The sequence below is a fragment of the Poeciliopsis prolifica genome, unplaced genomic scaffold (assembly GCF_027474105.1).
Source record: "Poeciliopsis prolifica strain line A6 unplaced genomic scaffold, Auburn_PproV2 SCAFFOLD010, whole genome shotgun sequence".
Lineage (NCBI taxonomy): Eukaryota > Metazoa > Chordata > Actinopteri > Cyprinodontiformes > Poeciliidae > Poeciliopsis > Poeciliopsis prolifica.
In genome coordinates, this window is record NW_026562385.1 from 6,765,030 (window position 1) to 6,780,940 (window position 15,911).

General features: G+C 39.1%; 2 protein-coding genes across 3 annotated transcripts; both read right to left on the reverse strand.

Annotated features, from left to right (window-relative positions):
* Positions 1–2,856: 2,856 nt before the first annotated feature.
* Positions 2,857–8,097, reverse strand: ypel3 (yippee-like 3). The gene is made up of 5 exons (XM_055036134.1): positions 7,723–8,097; positions 6,166–6,284; positions 5,953–5,996; positions 5,324–5,432; positions 2,857–4,042 (listed from the first exon to the last, which is right to left on the reverse strand). Exons 2-5 carry the CDS (start codon positions 6,280–6,282, stop codon positions 3,953–3,955), a joined length of 360 nt encoding a protein of 119 aa, XP_054892109.1. The 5' UTR covers positions 6,283–6,284; positions 7,723–8,097; the 3' UTR covers positions 2,857–3,952.
* Positions 8,098–8,504: 407 nt separating this feature from the next.
* Positions 8,505–15,178, reverse strand: gdpd3a (glycerophosphodiester phosphodiesterase domain containing 3a). 2 transcript variants are annotated; one of them, XM_055036129.1, is made up of 10 exons: positions 14,744–15,178; positions 14,475–14,517; positions 13,932–14,067; positions 12,718–12,763; positions 12,471–12,592; positions 12,004–12,093; positions 11,689–11,822; positions 11,373–11,435; positions 11,194–11,245; positions 8,505–10,902 (listed from the first exon to the last, which is right to left on the reverse strand). In XM_055036129.1, exons 1-10 carry the CDS (start codon positions 14,880–14,882, stop codon positions 10,720–10,722), a joined length of 1,008 nt encoding a protein of 335 aa, XP_054892104.1. In that variant the 5' UTR covers positions 14,883–15,178; the 3' UTR covers positions 8,505–10,719. The 2 variants fall into 2 exon arrangements, with proteins under 2 accessions (XP_054892104.1, XP_054892107.1); XM_055036132.1 differs by lacking the exon at positions 14,744–15,178 and adding an exon at positions 14,587–14,724.
* Between the last annotated feature and the right edge of the window lie 733 nt (positions 15,179–15,911).

Here is a 15,911-nt window from a genome sequence, read left to right on the forward strand (position 1 = left end):
TAATTTATCACGGAAAACCAACTGCTGTGTCCTATGATTGAATGGTTTTCTCGGTCTCGGGGACTAGAAGCAGAGCCCTGAGGTGTTTGAGTCAAGGTGACACTCCAGTGAAGATGAATATTTCTGATGTATCACTTCGTCATTTAATGCTCTCATTTGACAAAACTTTGAATATTTCATTTTTACGGTATTCTTGTGTCTTTTGGTGTTTCCTGTCAAAGAGGTCTTCCTCTCCAGTAAGGTCATGTCTTAAAGTTAGCAGGTTTCATTGACAGTGTTTTGTGAAATTTGCATTAGATCCTGAGATGGTGTAAAAAGTCATATGAAAATAAATAAAGGTAAACGAAAAAAACATTAAAAGTCATACATCTCTAGCTTGTTAGTTTATTTTAAAACACTTCTTCATATCTATTGGCACATTAAACGTGTGTAATTGTTTGTCTTTTAACTCAATCCCCAGTTCCACTCCACACCTAATTCCTGCAAAATGAAGCCTTCTCAAAAATGTATATTTGTTTTACAATTTGATCAGTCTCCATGTAATTCGAATGACTAGCCAAGCACCGTTTACCTGGAGAATAAATATGTTTAATATTGGAAAGACATAACAACATGCCTACAAGACAGATTTGTGTAAAACTTCCTACCCTTCTAAATTCTGGCATATATTCTGTCAGAGCAATAAGATTACAGTTTAGATTACAGTTTAAGATAAAACCTCCATTAAAACCATACGTGGTATTACAAGCCCAGGCAAACAGGAACACTTTTGCACAGAAGAGCACCTTAGCTTCACCTTTGAACTGAAAACAACAGCTTCAGGCATTTATCTCATTTTAAAGGCTTTGATTATTGATTGAGTTATTCTGCAACTTATTTAGCCTTCAAAGAATTTGTGCTACAAGAGTGCTTTTGTGAGACTTTTTTGTCCTCTACTCTATTTGTAAGTGTAGACTGGATATAATGTCTTATTTTAATTTCTGAATAATTCTATAGAACCTGTTAACAGAATTGAGGCCTTTGTTTCTTCTCGATGAATTACCAGACTTTCAGGAGTAAAAAGAAAATGTCTAACAGAACTTTGAACTATTTTGAAATTGACCCAAGTTATCTCGTGATTGTACTTCCACAACAATTTTTAAGAATGAAATGTGAAAGAGGGGCTGCAGAAAATGTAGAACACTCATGACAGTCAGTAGCCCCTCTATCACATGGGAAAGAAATGTACGGTCAGTTTCAGAGCTCTCTCATGTGACCAGTTCCTGCTCAAAGCATAAGATTGCAGTCTTTGCCATTTGCAAACTTTGCTCTTTGATATTCTAAAATAAAATGTTTAACAAGAAGGAAGGAAAACCATTATTTTATTCATTAGAAGAATGTTTTACCTTCAAAGATAAGTTGTTAAATAATTTGAAAATGTAATACTCAAAAAAATAGATGACATACTTAAGCATCAAATAACCAATCAGCAAAATAAAGCTGAATGACTGAATGTCTTCGTGTGTAAGCATTTAACGTTGTTAAAGCATCTTTTGTTTAAAATTGTGCCAATATTCACTTCATGCTCATGAAACAGGGGCTGTGGCCTACAGGAAGGCCGAGACGAACATCGCCATCTTCTGGACAGCCATGTTTTAAAATCTCAAATACAAGATTACATTTCTGTAATTCAGACTGTTTACAAACGGCATTGCCATAAAAGTAGTTAATCTGTTGTCATAACAGACCTTTTTCTATTTGTAGAACAGTGGTGTTTAAACATTTTTATACATGATCCAAAATATCAATTCTTAAGGACTTGAGGACCAATTAAATTTGACTTTTTTAGTGATACAAAATTCAATATTCTGTATTAAATATTGAATTGTAGTCCCTTTTTTGTTCATTTAGTTTTCTATTGTGCCACCAGGCCAAATTTGTGCTATTCTTGAACTGCAGTCTGCAGTCAGAACGGCTCTGCAAATGGATTTGAAATTGTCCTTCACACACTCCTGCATTAGAAAGGAGTGCAAAACTAAGTGTGGTTTTAACATGTCTGACAGCCTGCACCTCCCTGATATTTTCACTTTCATTTTGAGTTCAGCATATATCTTATGCAAACATCTGACTTATTGTAGCCAAGAACTTCTCAGCGTGCAACGGTAAACAAACCCCTGCATACACACAAATATTGATATCGGCTGATATTAGTCATCTGTTTCTGCAGCAAATTTATGTGGTCAACCCTATTGGTTATTATGTTATTCTTTTAAGCCAATATCCCAGCAGACCTATGGAAAGAGTCACCATGGTTTAAGACTCCTGCTAAATTGATAGTGAGGCTTTAATCAGTCAAAGTGAGCCGCAGCTGAAATGCAAGCAGCTGTTCAGGAGCATGTGTGTGAGGCAGAGGCGCAGCAGAAAGAAGCTGCTGGCTCAGCCTGCTCCTTTCAGCCCATTAGTACATAAAGTACCTTTCCAAAGTATTTAAACCCCAGGAATTTTTCCATATTTTAGCTGCAACAACCGACTTTCTCCACCCTTATACTTCAGCTTAAGATAACTTTGTGCTAGTTCGCCACATAAAAACACATTCATGTTTGTGGTTGTAATGCGTCACAATGTTTAAATGTTCATGAATTCTTTAAAGTGTTGTGCATCTTATCAATCAAGTATGAAAAAGTACATCTAGAATATTAATAGTATATATCTAAATCATGTCCAAAATATAATAAAGTGCCAAGCTATTTTCAGGACATGAGGAGACACTGACTCAGTAACTGGCAGAGTATTAATTAAACTACATAAAGAAGCGTAACCAGAAGTCATACGACACACTTACTTGCAGCAACAAAAGACGACTCGATCCCAAAAATCTACAGCCAATATGTATTTTAATGAAAGACCAGGTTAAAATAAAAACCACTTTAATGAAAACAGACACTTAAAAAAAAAAATCACCATAAATATGCTACATCTATCCTAACCACAATTTGCATTAACACAGTGAAGCTAATGTGTCGATAGGAACTGCTCAGTGTTAGGTAATGCGCGAACGTATAAAGAATATAGGTCTCATTAGCGTTGAAAGGAAGTAAAGCCATCCCAAGTGTGCAGTGAAAAGAAATCTAGAAATACAAATCAGTTCCAGACTAATGCATCACAACACCATCCAGCTCAAGATGCCTCACTGCAAACAGGACACGCATCCAAAAAGTTACACCTGTGAACAGAAGACTCACTACAGATTGAAGAATTCTTGCAGAAGATTTCTGTTGGCCTTATAACTAACTCAACATACCAATTGCCATATTGACTCTAAAATAATTAAAAAACACAAATTAATAACAATAAAAAACAAAACAAAAAAAAAAACAAAGAGCTCGCCTGCTGCTCTATGTATTCCCATGTCCTCCTTGTATATTTAACTCAAAGAAGCTCTACCATTGAAACAAATATTGAAACTTAATTCTAATTAGGCAAAATACATCAAAACCTGCACCTTTAGCTCAAAAGAAGAAAATCTAATTATCAATGGTCAAGCTCTTTAGCTTTGATTGGCCTTGCAATTTCACAGTGACAGGGTTTAGTGATCACTGTAAACGTTTGATCTTTCTTGCATTAAAAGGCTTTAAAATCCATCTCACACCCGGTTTTCCATGTAACCAATCACCCACTCTCTCTCCACACACAGAAGAAGCCAGACACTTAAGTCCGTCCCAGAACAACCAATCAATCGTGATAACGATCTCAGTTAAGTGTGTTGGTGGTGGCGGGGGGGACATAAAAAGTAGACGAAAATAAGGCATCACATGCTATTCTTGGCAAAAGCTGCACGAAGTAAAAGTGTGGCACAGCAGTGGCTCAAAGGCGAGATGAGGACGATACACTTGAACCCTTTCACGTCGAGGGGATGCAACTAGCTTTTTTTTCCTTTTTAAAAAGTCACGAAGAAACATAGCGATTTTCCATTTCAATCCCAGCCGTTGTCCTTTATCATATGGGACAGCTCTATGATGTACTTCCCCTCCTTGTACTTCTGGCTGAGTTCGAAGGCTTGCTCCTAGAGGAAAGACACAAAGTTTTAATGAAGAGAACATCTTCAGGGTTTTTTTTAAACAACCAAGGTATAAGTGACTTAATCTGTTAAAACTTGTTTTCAGCTAGTGTTGAAATAGTTGAAACCTGGCTGATTACAAAAACCAAGCAAAAGACCTCAGAAAGCAACACATGTTCCACTCGCTATTTGCTAAGTGCTGCCTGCTGCTGCTAGTCTGGAGGGGCTGCTTGGGGAGGAGCGCTCTCTGACACTCGGCTGCAGACTGCAAGTCTGAGGAAGAGTTTTGGGTAAAGCTTTGTGAGAGAAAGTGTTTCGGTTGCCACCAGAGATTCAAGGATTCTTCAAAAATACATGACAGAATCAAAGCGAAGTAGCTTAGACGATTATTTTTTGAACATTTTTACAAACTAAAATGCCTCAACTTTTAATTTCTTTTTACATTTTTTTCCCTGCAACAAGAGATGTTTATAAATGCTGTTGTTTCTGTAAAGTTGTTCCTACTTTGCACATTTCCAAAAACAGAAAAAACCTGTTTGTGTCTTCCAGGATTTTATGGTGTCTGAAATGACCTGCAGCGTTTTAAAGTCCAAGGATTACAGCAAACAGAGGAACTCTGTCACAGGAAACAAATACCAGCTCTCCCAGTTTCCACTTCTACTGAACAGTGTTACCATTGCAAGAACGCATGGGAAGAAATTAGTGTATAAGCCTCAGAGTAATTATGAACTGACCAGTTAGAGCTCATGAGGCTTAGAAGAGATGGGTGAGAAAAAGGAGGGTATAAAAGTCTAACAATGTGCTGCATGGTTGGAACAAACTAGTCTAGCAGGCTTTTTATTTGTGAAAGGAACAGCTTGTCTGCTGGTGATCACAGGAAGTCAATACTACAGGTGAAAAGTCTTGACTGTTATACAGGCCTGATAGAATGACCTAGTTAAAGTCCAGACATATTTATGTTGGAGAAACCACTGGAAGACTTGAAATTGGGAGTTTACAGATGCTCTCAATTAAAAATGACTTCTGTCTCCATGACACATTGTTTCTAACTTTTATGTGCAAGTAACATTTCAAATCATGCAACCTTTACTCTTTAGTTGATCACATAAAATCAAATTATCACATAAATTTGTGTTTGTAAAGTGAGAGAATGTGCAAGGAGCATGAACAGTTATCTAAATTGTCATTTCTTTTCATTTGAATGTTTTTCTGCATGAACCTGGAAGACAGTGAGAAATGTCTTTGTAATTGTAAAGAACTACTGGATGTACTGTAAGAGTTACGTACATATTTCCAGCCCAGAGTGGTGTGACAGTTTTCACAGTAAATGTCGGCCACTGCGTGGAGTCCTGTAAGCAGCAGCCTCTCCTCAGCCGGACCGCAGCCAACATTAACCCTGAAATCAACAGCGATGTCCCAGATCAGATGATTTCACTACTTCTTTCCTCAACAGCACAGTCAGCTTCCTCCCACAGCTACTGTTGTCTTTTCATGGGAGAATTTTACAGAACATAAAAAGAAAGCACATACCAGGACATTTCTTTTCTTTTTTTTAAAAATATATATGTATCGAATGTTATTTAATGGACTTGCTTCTATTTCAGTTTATTGCTGACTCTCTAATCTAAAAAAAAATCAAGTATAACCAAAGTGAACTGACCAAACTTTGAGGTCCAATCAGAAGGAATAAAAACCAACCTAGTTATCTGTTGACAGGATGGTTAGTGTAAGCACATTTGCTCTCAGCAGTATGTTCAGATGGAAAGAACATTTTAGAAACTGCATGCTTTGGAAAAAAAGGTCAAAGATTTCCAAGTGTTTCAAAGAGGACATTTGAGGAAGTGATAACAAAAAGAAACTCATGATTACATAAACAAATCTCTTATGAAACTTGTGGTCACATCCAGAATACTCACACTGAGTTAAAGAGGTACGCTCGGCCTTGGCTGCCTTGAAATGACTGAAAGTAATAGGGGGAAAAAAAAAATACACGCATGAAATGAAGAATAAAAAGAACACCAGTTTCTTGCTAATTTTTCTATTTTTAATACATAAGAGAAAAACTAGGCCACATATGAAGTAAAGCACTCAAAATAACCATTACAACAGAGGCATGGCAGCATGTTTACCTTTGAGATAAGATCGTCATGGTTTGCCAGATGGGCGCGGCAGTGCACACAGCTGTAACGGCGGTGGCAAGAGTCCAGGTAGGCCTGGAAGGTCTTGGCTTTTGTCAGCTTCACCATGTCTGTACAGGAAAAAGACAGAGAGCACATGTTGCATTAATGTGTACGATAATCCAGGAAAAACTGCTTTGGATTTCACTCGGTTGAACAGAATTCAGGTCAGATCACTAAGGAGAGTCACATTTTGAACACAAACAGATCTGGTCGCTACTGCACGCAGCTCATTAAAGATGTACAATTATATTTGGCTCGAAGTTCTGGACCTGCAGAAAACGTCTGACCTCGATATACACCGATCAGGTTTGTCCTGGCCAGTACGCCTTCCTGGTATACACGCAGGTGTCACTTGGAGATGAATAATGGAAGTTCTTCACTTTGTTGCGTTTAGTATAGAGCAACAAGAACAAAACAAACCTCTGCACCCAAACTTTTTCACCACTTGACGAGTTTGTCATCATTTAGAACTTAGAAGTAAAAGACTAGGTGATTAATTGGTGCATCTCCAATCGTCTGGATAGCAGAATTTCCCTTTGATTTGATCAGCAGAACAAAAACCAGTAATTCCAATTCCACTTTGCAGACTGTGAACACATCACCAAATGACAACATGTTCTTTAATGCACTTTTGGAATAAATATCTGATGAATATGAAGGATCGTTGTTTCAATAATAATATCGCAATTCCTTCATTTTCTGCTACACTCAAAAATGTATATTTATATAATTTTTTAAAAATAAAACCAGCAGTGTAGTTCTAGTCCGATGTGTTGTAGTCCTAATCAGTGTCTGCATCTCAGATCGAAAGGAAAATATTTCGATCTGACGGACAAGCCTGATCAGTGAATATGTGGTTATTATCTGAGCTACAAATGCATCGATCAAGCTGTTCTTGGCCTACATTGATTTTAAATTTTCTCTGGCGATTTTGATAAACTCCGTCTTTTAGTTCCAAAAATCGTATCATAAAAAAGAGAAAACAATATATACTGCAGGTCCTTTGACAGAGACAGAAGTTTCAGAGCAAACGAGGGAGAAACGGTAAAGTTCCATCTTTAGATATTTAGATATCCAAGCTCCCTGATCACTTCAACTTAAGGAAATGGCGGTTTTTCAATTTTAATATGTTCTTGGTCTCGTTTTCTTACAAAGGGGAAGTTTATTTTTGTTTTACCGAAGAAAAAAGCGCCCGACAACATTTGCATACAATTAGCAGTGAGTTGTATAATCTCATATCACAAAGACAAAGCAGGCGAAGACATAGTTCAGCCTGACTACTTCCTGCTTCAAAACAATTTGCACGATCAGGCTGTGGCTCGATTAGGACACCGTTTAAGCCGCATTTTAACGAGCAGAGCTTTTCCCACGTTGATAATCGTCTACACGAGCTGCTAAAAGGGCCAAAAAACATGACTGTTACAAAGGACAGCACTAGCATGCTAGCTGCGCAAAGTCGGCACTGCAGCGAAGATGGAAGAAATGTTTCCTTTTGTTTCCACTCACCTGCTAAAACTGAAGCTGTTCAAAGTATACAAAACGGCCCTTAGTGGCCGGCAGTTTAATAATTGAAGAAAAAAGCAAATGTTAAGACTGAGAGAAATCCAGCCTTTAGCTCGCCTCGGTGCTGTAGTCCTCCACGCGCCGACGGTTGGGGAGAAAAATCCCCCCAGCTCAGATTGTTTTTGTTGTAGCAGAGCCCGCGTTTCTGTTCTGACTCAACAACAAAGTTCTTCCACAGCCTTTTCAAAAACAGGAGCCGGAGATCTGACAATACTGGCAGGCTGACAAACCAGAGGGCAACGCGTTCCCCAGCGGAACAAAAATGCTGTTTTGTTTATGAAGCACGCAGATGGAGGAAGGGTGAAGGGTGCAAAACAAACCTCCGTCAACCAATCACAGCTCCCGGCTGACGTTTAGAATGTGGGTCAACCAATCAGCTTAGGCTTCATGGGAGCCTTTTATGGCTATCAATAGGCCTGCTTTTTGATCCAGTTTCATAAATGTTGGGTTGGCTTTAGTGGTGGGAAGTCCGACAGTTTTTTCCAGGATTCAGATGTTGTGGCTCTTTTGATTGTAAAGAGTCCGATTTTTTTCCACTCCTCGACAGTTCTTCACTTACTTTCATGACTTTTATAAGGAAGGCAAGGTTTTATGGACCAGTATAGCTCAAAATAATCATGGTTGTGTGTGTGTGTGTATATATATATAAATATATATATCAAAAGATGACAAAACAATGTAAATAGAGTCATATTTCTAAATATTGTAAAGTGTATGTTACAGAGTTGACATTTGATCAATGTTAGAGTTTTTTTTAATGGCAACATTACCTACGTTCTATATGATCGACTGCTATGCCGAATACAATATCTTGTAGCTGCTTGATAAGCTCCAATTTCTTTGTGCTCAAAAGACAAACTTTCCAAGTTACCTGTTGGAAACAGAACAAGAATGTCCCCTGGAGTCAGATACATGACAGGGAAACCCAGAGTTCGCCAAACAGCCCTGAGTTCAGTATCCAATATGGTGGCCACACATAAAAAACAGAGTGAAAGGTGGAGGAATAAACTTTTCATTAGCATTTCTGACATTAAACCAGAAATAAATATAGAACAATGACATGTTCAAGCTATCTGGAAAAAAATGGTAGCCATTTTAGATTTTGGTTGCTTGTGTTGTCCAGGGAATTTTACTCTTTCTGTGATTTTTCCTAAATTGACTCTGAATTAAACAGAACAAAGAAAAAATTCAAAGGCTGAACTGTGTGGCATATCAGGCCACATTGGGCATAAACAGGACACAGCTTTATGTCTTTCATTGCTTGTCAATTTTCATCATTTCAAAAGAAATCTTAAAATGTCAAGATACAGGAAACCAGATTGTTTTAATTTTAATTAAATTTTATTTTATTTACATTACCCCTTTCAGACCCATTTGAAAATCCCTTCCTGAACTATGATTACAAGCATAATCATAGTTTTATTATTTCAAAGAAATGATTATATTTAATTTCTGAGTCAAACATTTCTACCACCAGGCTTTGGGGCGTCATACAGTTTCTGTTGTTCAGCTGACCACCAGTTAAAGGCCTGGACATGTGACATGACAAATGATTTAGAAGAGCATGACCACAACACTTGATTCCGAAAGATATTACAAATGACATTATTTCATAGACATATTCTCTGATTCAAACCTGCTCCCATATGAACCAATGTGACAAAAAGCTAGATTTACAGCTTTATATCAGTTTAACTCTGCTGTCACACTGATCAGCACAGGGAACTGCCGATCAGTTCAGAAAAGTCCAGCCTGTGTTTCATCAACAGACTGATTGATTGTCATCGTTGCAGTGTGGCCAGACTTTGGTCACAGCTGCCAAGAAAAACAGAGATGCGAGTGAGATCCATTGCACCTGGTAAGCATTAGGCAACATAAATTGACAAAACACAGATGATAACAGTAAGCTGTTATCATGTGTGTGTGCATGCACATGTCCGTTTTCTTGAAAAGTATTCAACCCTCTTGAACAGTTTCACATTTTTTAACTTTGATTTTTTTGTTTCTTTTTCCCAAGTAATTTACAGAACAACACAAAAGGAGTTGTGAAGTTAAAGAAAACTATTATACTGTTCTCATCATTTTTGGCAAACAATAATCTGAAAAGTGTGATGTGCATTGTTATTTATCCCTCTTTAATTTGATACATAATTAGTGAACATAGTTCACCTGTGTGTAACTCAATCTCTCTGTGTAAATCCTGTGGCTCTGTGAAAGCATCAGAGGTTTGTTAGAGAACATTAGTGAGCAAATATCCTGACGAAAACCAAGCAGCATAGCTGACAGGTCAGGAAGAAAGCTGTGCAGACGCTCCGACCAGGGTTAGGCAATCATCTCCCTGATTGAATCATTTTGTACAAATAAAATTAGATCTTATGAGCAGCTACTTAAGTACCTACTCAGTACTTGAGTAAGTTTTTTACAAGTACTTTTCCAGATGACTACTTTTCATTCAAGAATGGTCAAGGTGAAGACTTAAATCCAACTGAGAACCTGTGGCTAAATACATAAAATCCCCGCAAACACATAAAAGCTTGTGGTTCAGGGAGTACGAACACTTTTTTGACGCAGTCTAAAGCACAATTTCTTTATCTTTAGTTTATCTAAAAACACAAAATATTCACCCTAAACCAATCAATAATGTCAGAAAGTAGCCCGTCAAAACAAAGTCATGTTTGTTTAGTGTCTTATCATGGGTTGTCCGGTGGGTTGTTTGACTGCTTTCTCAGCAGTTAAACATTCACTGCTGACAAAGCTCATCAACTGTTTCTTTACATACTGACCTGACTGAATACATACAGCAGACATGATCACACTGTCGGCAGGGATGGATCCATCTGTGATTGGAGAAGTGAATGAAACTATTGTCCTATCAGCTCGGTGTTTGGCAGCGAACTCATCTTGTTCAGTTTGGACGCATGGATTCCCCTCTTGGTCTGGCTATGTCTGTTTTAGTCTTTGGTGTTCCTCTTCTGGAGTGCTGCTGCTGTCGGGATCGACCACTCCCACGTGTGTTTTGACGTAGGTAGAGAGCAGAGTTGGATAATCAGTCATGACTCCTGTGGCTCCCAGGTCAAACGCAGCCTTGATGTCTTCATTTTTATTGCAAACAAATAAATGAACCTACAGTTGCAAACACGGACACCGTTAGTATCCACTCAGTCAAGCGTGTTTCACACAGCGGAAACTGTAAAAGTGTCTCAATACATTTCAATTCAGTTTGGATCATTATTGATCCAATGAAGGAGACATGGAGGAAGCAGGTTCCTGCCTCTGGTCTATAAATACTTGGGCAAGCGCAAACCCAGAGTAATCTCCCAGGAAGCGCCGAGCCATATCACAGTGGTTAATGTTTTGTCATGTGAAACTTGTCAGTACTAAGCAACGGTACTAGAATAAACCTTAAGGTGGTACCTGTATCCCACGCTCTGCAAGGTGCTTGAAAAGGTTTGTTCTCATTGTTATTCTGGAAACATTAAAAGGAGAAAAGGCTTCAATGGAATAGAAACAAGAAATATGATTCCATATTTCCAGTCGGGCCTTGAAGAGTTTCCTCCTGGTAAATGACACAGACAGTCAAAAGTCGGACTTACTTATCTATTAAAGAAACGACCCAGCTTTTCTTCAGGATTTCGGGTTTTTCGGGTTTGTAGGTCCTGTCAGTGCACAAGAAAGACATTGAACACCACTCTGAAATGCTCATTTATCTGTTTATTTCACTCATTAACAGTTTAAAGTGAATGACTGAAATAAACAAACAGATTATTTGTGAATATATATTTTTTATTTTTCATATAAAGAGGAATTGTGCTGAAATCATAATCAGATGTGAGCACCTTACTGCACAGAGCTCGGTCTTTATAACCAGAACTAGGTTTCTTACAGGGTGAACAGGCTCTGCAAACAGACCTGTTGATGATGCGTGGCAGGTAGAACTGCAGCACGCTCTCTCCCACAGGGACAAAGGGCAGCAGGCCCGTGTAATAGAGAAGCAGGAGCAGGACGCCGCGTTGCTTGGAGAAACTGTAGGGCATAGAGCCGTTCTGCACAGAAACGCAGACAGAGGTTTTGAAACGTGGAGGCGAGACAACAGAGAAATGAAAAACACACGCTAAAAGCTCGTAAAGGCACAACCGACCAAAAGGCGAATCTGCGTCTCAGTGCGTGAACGTGCGGTGAGGGGTTTTTGTTTGGGACTCTATCTCCCTCTGCCGGTCAACTTACGACACTGCGACACTTGTTCAGGATTTTGGCGTCCTCGGAAGCCCACAAAGTGATGCTCTCCCTGTCGTAGCGTTTAACCAGGGCTGACACCTGCAGGCAGACATGATCGTGATGAAAACCACGTACATCAACTTCCAGGCAGTACAGTCTCCTTCCAAACCGTATTTTCGACAAAAAAACAAACAACAAAACAACAACAACTAAAAAACAAGCAAATGATCACCACAAACATCAGCATAGGAGCCACAAAAAAAAAAAAAAAACGCTTTGGAAATAAACCCTTAGAGGTAAAGAAAAAGTGCAAAAATTGTGATGCAGAGGGAAAATTATTCATATTATTCATTTTTAAAGTAAATATCTGTTCAAAGACCTTTTCCCCTTTACTTGGACACTCCTAAATTAATTTTGGGCAAGACATGCTTGTGTTTCTTTTATCTGCATTATACGGAGTCGGAGTGTTTCTGCACCTCTCGCATCAGCTGTGGGTTGTCCACCTTGATCTCGATGCTGACGGGGATCTTTGGGAATTTCCTGAACACATCTTCTAGCAGAGCAATCTTCCTGTCTGTACCACTTTTGTTCTCGTGGCCTGAAGGGTAGTGCGATGCGAAAAGTTAGTGGGTATTAAACAAACACACACTCCCCACACCAATACCTTCACTAAACACATTTTCAGTAATGATTAATAATCTAAACAAGAGAGAAGGAACTGGCCTGCATTGAATTCCACCTCCAGCCTTTCCTTGTACAGAGGCAACTCCTGAAACAATAATAATAATAAAAAAAACTTTAGTTCCGAAAACAGTCATCTCAATGTTAATTAAGCTAAAATATTTGCATTTATTTACATATATTTTTGGTTACATTAGTTACCTTCCAGACCTGTTAGTGTCTGCAACTTACCAGGATGTGAACTTTTTCCTGAAAGCGTTCCAGCACTTAAGCAAACAGATTATTTTCTTAAGATAAATAAAACATCAGTTCACTGGGATGTTTGAGCTCAAAGACTCGTTAGCTCAGAGGCGTGTTCACAAAACCCACCAATCAACCCGAAATAAAGCCTGATGGCCTCCCTCTTATTTCACTCTCAAATCATTCCTTATTTCTTTGCATCTTGTTGCTAACACACAGACTTTCATGCCATATTTAATGTACTCTTGGTTTTTATTATTCCAAGGTCTTTTGATAACAATTCGCTCAGGAACTGTAATTGTAAAAAGTTTTAGATGATATTTTCTGCTGCAGATATTTTTTGTTAGACTTTTGACTCCCTGCAGTCTGGTTTCCTACTTTTTTTTAAACCTGAGACAACTTCAAAACCGATAAGCAGGATGGTGGCAGCATTATGCTGTGGGATGTTTTCGTTGCCAGTGGTACAATGCATAAGGGTAATGGGAAAATATCATATTCTCTATTATTATTATTATAAACTATTCTAGTTTTTCAACTAGAATAAGTTCTAGTTGAAAAATTTTACAGATTCCTGAAACTGAAACTAGGATTGTCGTTGCAACTTTTGTGATTTAAACAATTTTTTTTTCCTCTTTTTGTTTCATTGGAGCATCAATGATGGATTCATTTATGATTCACATTCAGATCGAATGCCATTTTTGTGTATTGTTTGGCAGCACAGTAGTAAGACATAATGCAGTTGGTGTGCTTTGTCTTCATAAAGCTCAGACTGTATGCATTGGTGGATTTATATCCAAACATCCTTTTTACGGTTATTGCAAACACACAGTCGTCAGCTTGTACAGCAATAAGACATGAAATCAGTCGAAACAGGAGTCAAAGTCTAAAGATCAATGCTGAAAGCCCTTCATAAAGCCTGAAAAAAACTAACCGTGAAATGAAAGTATGTTTCAAATGAACATCAACCACTTCTTTAGTGTGAGCAGTCAATAAAGGCAGGAAGTGGCTTGTCTTACCTCCAGATTGAGTGAGGAGATGTCTTTGTCCATGCCGGTCTGCCTCTTCAGGTTCTCGTCGTGAGAAACCACCACGTGTCCATCCTTTGTCAGGTGGCAGTCCATCTCCAGCATCTGTGAGCCGTTTTCCACCGCACTGATAACAGAGAGAAAAGCTTCTGTAAGGAGGGACATGTCTGATATTTGAGGGCGAAGCACTGATCCACGCTGAAAGGACTGACCTAAACATGAACACCGGCCGTTCTCCTGACCTTACATGCACTCATGATCAGTATGAATATCATATTAAACTGAGCAAGTGAAAATAGCTGGACTATGTTTAAAAGCCTAATTTATGGCAGAAAGTTGACTAATTTAAGTTAACTCTCCCAGCTCTGCCAGGAGGTGTGATGAAAGTAGATCATGCCAGGAGCTTTCTGATAGATACAAACCATCAGTATAACAAGATATTTAAGCCAATACCAGTGAAGGTGTGCGCATATATTTGTGTCTCAGTGTTTTGGCAGAGCTCATTTGTCTCTTACAATTTGAAGTGGCACTCACTTCGTGAACGCCTCCATTGTATTTTCTATCTTCTCTCCAGATCCTGAAAACAGTCAAAACCAAATCTGAGCAGCAGCACAGTTGACAAAAAAAAAAGGCAAAACAAACTTACCACCTGCCTATGAAATAGCCTTTAAAATACTTCATTTTTAACCATTTATTTCCTTGATCGCACTCACACATGTCTTCAGGAAAACACTGAGGTCCTTATCGCACAGCGTGGATCACAGATCCCTCCCTCTGGCAGCCCTCCAGAGCCCCCCTCTTACCTCCTCGGTGTGAAATTTGAATGCAGTAGAAAGCTGTTTTCTTCTTCCGGTGGAGATAGTGTGGGTTCTTCAGCAGGAACCGTGAGATCAGAGTGTATAGTCCCAACGGAGGGAGGATGGAGGACAGAAACACGCTCATCCTTTCCCTCACGCAGATCCAACGAGCCTCTGTTCTCACACAGGTTTCCTCCTAAAATCTCCTGAAAGGTGCTTTCTTTTGTACCGACTGACAACTATGCAATTGTTAAATTGTCTGCTATTTTGCAGCTGCTTCAGGAAAAAGGTGAGTGAAAAACTGAACTGATGAGTCAGAAAGAATGTGCTCCACCTTCACTCCAACAAATAAGTCAAAGTGTGCCTTGGTGTCTGATGAAGACAGCTCAAACCAGAGCTGTAAACACGAGTTAATAAAGCACCAGCTCGCAATCCATTGGCGTCTCCTTTGCCAATGGCAACACTTGTCCCTCTGTCAAGTGGCTCTGTTCCGGCAGGGAGGGAAGGGCATTGTGTGTCATACCTTTCTGAGGCACATTTTCCAGCAACTTTACAGGTTTTCTTTTGTTCTGCTTCACACTGCAGCTGTAATCCTATCAAATCTACCTCAAACTGACCTCATCCTGCATTGCTGTTTGGAATACTCAGTGTATTCGTAAATTTAGCACACATTTAGCTGGAATACTCTTCTCCGGGAGAGCAGGACGTGCATTTGTCTAACGGGCAGGAGGAGGTATGAGCTCCAAAATGTGCATGTTGGCATCCCTGAAAACTCTCTATATCAACTACAGAGTCAGCAGGACGTGGTACATTGTTGTGTTTCAATGCAACAAACAATGCAGAGGTGCAACAACCGCAGAGTGCTGCAAAAAAAAAAAAAAAAAAAAACACAGAACACATGCAACTGTTCACTGCAGGATGACCTGAATTTCCAGCATTGTCTTGCATTCGCAGTCATACTTTTGACATTTGGTTGTTTGTTTCTTTTTCCAAGAGGACGGATACAGGCTGTAGCTTTTACACTTGAGGAATGTCTGAGTGGGAGCAGCCTTGCTCAGACATGCCGCAGAAAATGAGAAAAGCAGGTACGATACGTTCCAGGGAAAAGAGCATTCTCACGGCTCAAAGTTCACCACCGAAGGAGGGGTTACGGAGAAACATGAGACGGCTCTGA

Bases quoted from the DNA above. Each gene is read 5' to 3' on its own strand.
- ypel3 (XM_055036134.1), bottom strand. From the start codon at position 6,282: ATGGTGAAGCTGACAAAAGCCAAGACCTTCCAGGCCTACCTGGACTCT. The intron at 5,997-6,165 runs GTAAACATGCTG...TATTACTTTCAG, and splicing joins ATGACGATCTTATCTCAAAG to TCATTTCAAGGCAGCCAAGG. The intron at 5,433-5,952 runs GTGAGTATTCTG...TGTTGATTTCAG, and splicing joins GCGTACCTCTTTAACTCAGT to GGTTAATGTTGGCTGCGGTC.
- gdpd3a (XM_055036129.1), bottom strand. From the start codon at position 14,882: ATGAGCGTGTTTCTGTCCTCCATCCTCCCTCCGTTGGGACTATACACT. The intron at 14,068-14,474 runs GTGAGTGCCACT...CTCTGTTATCAG, and splicing joins ACAATGGAGGCGTTCACGAA to TGCGGTGGAAAACGGCTCAC. The intron at 12,764-13,931 runs GTAAGACAAGCC...TTATTGTTTCAG, and splicing joins TCTCCTCACTCAATCTGGAG to GAGTTGCCTCTGTACAAGGA.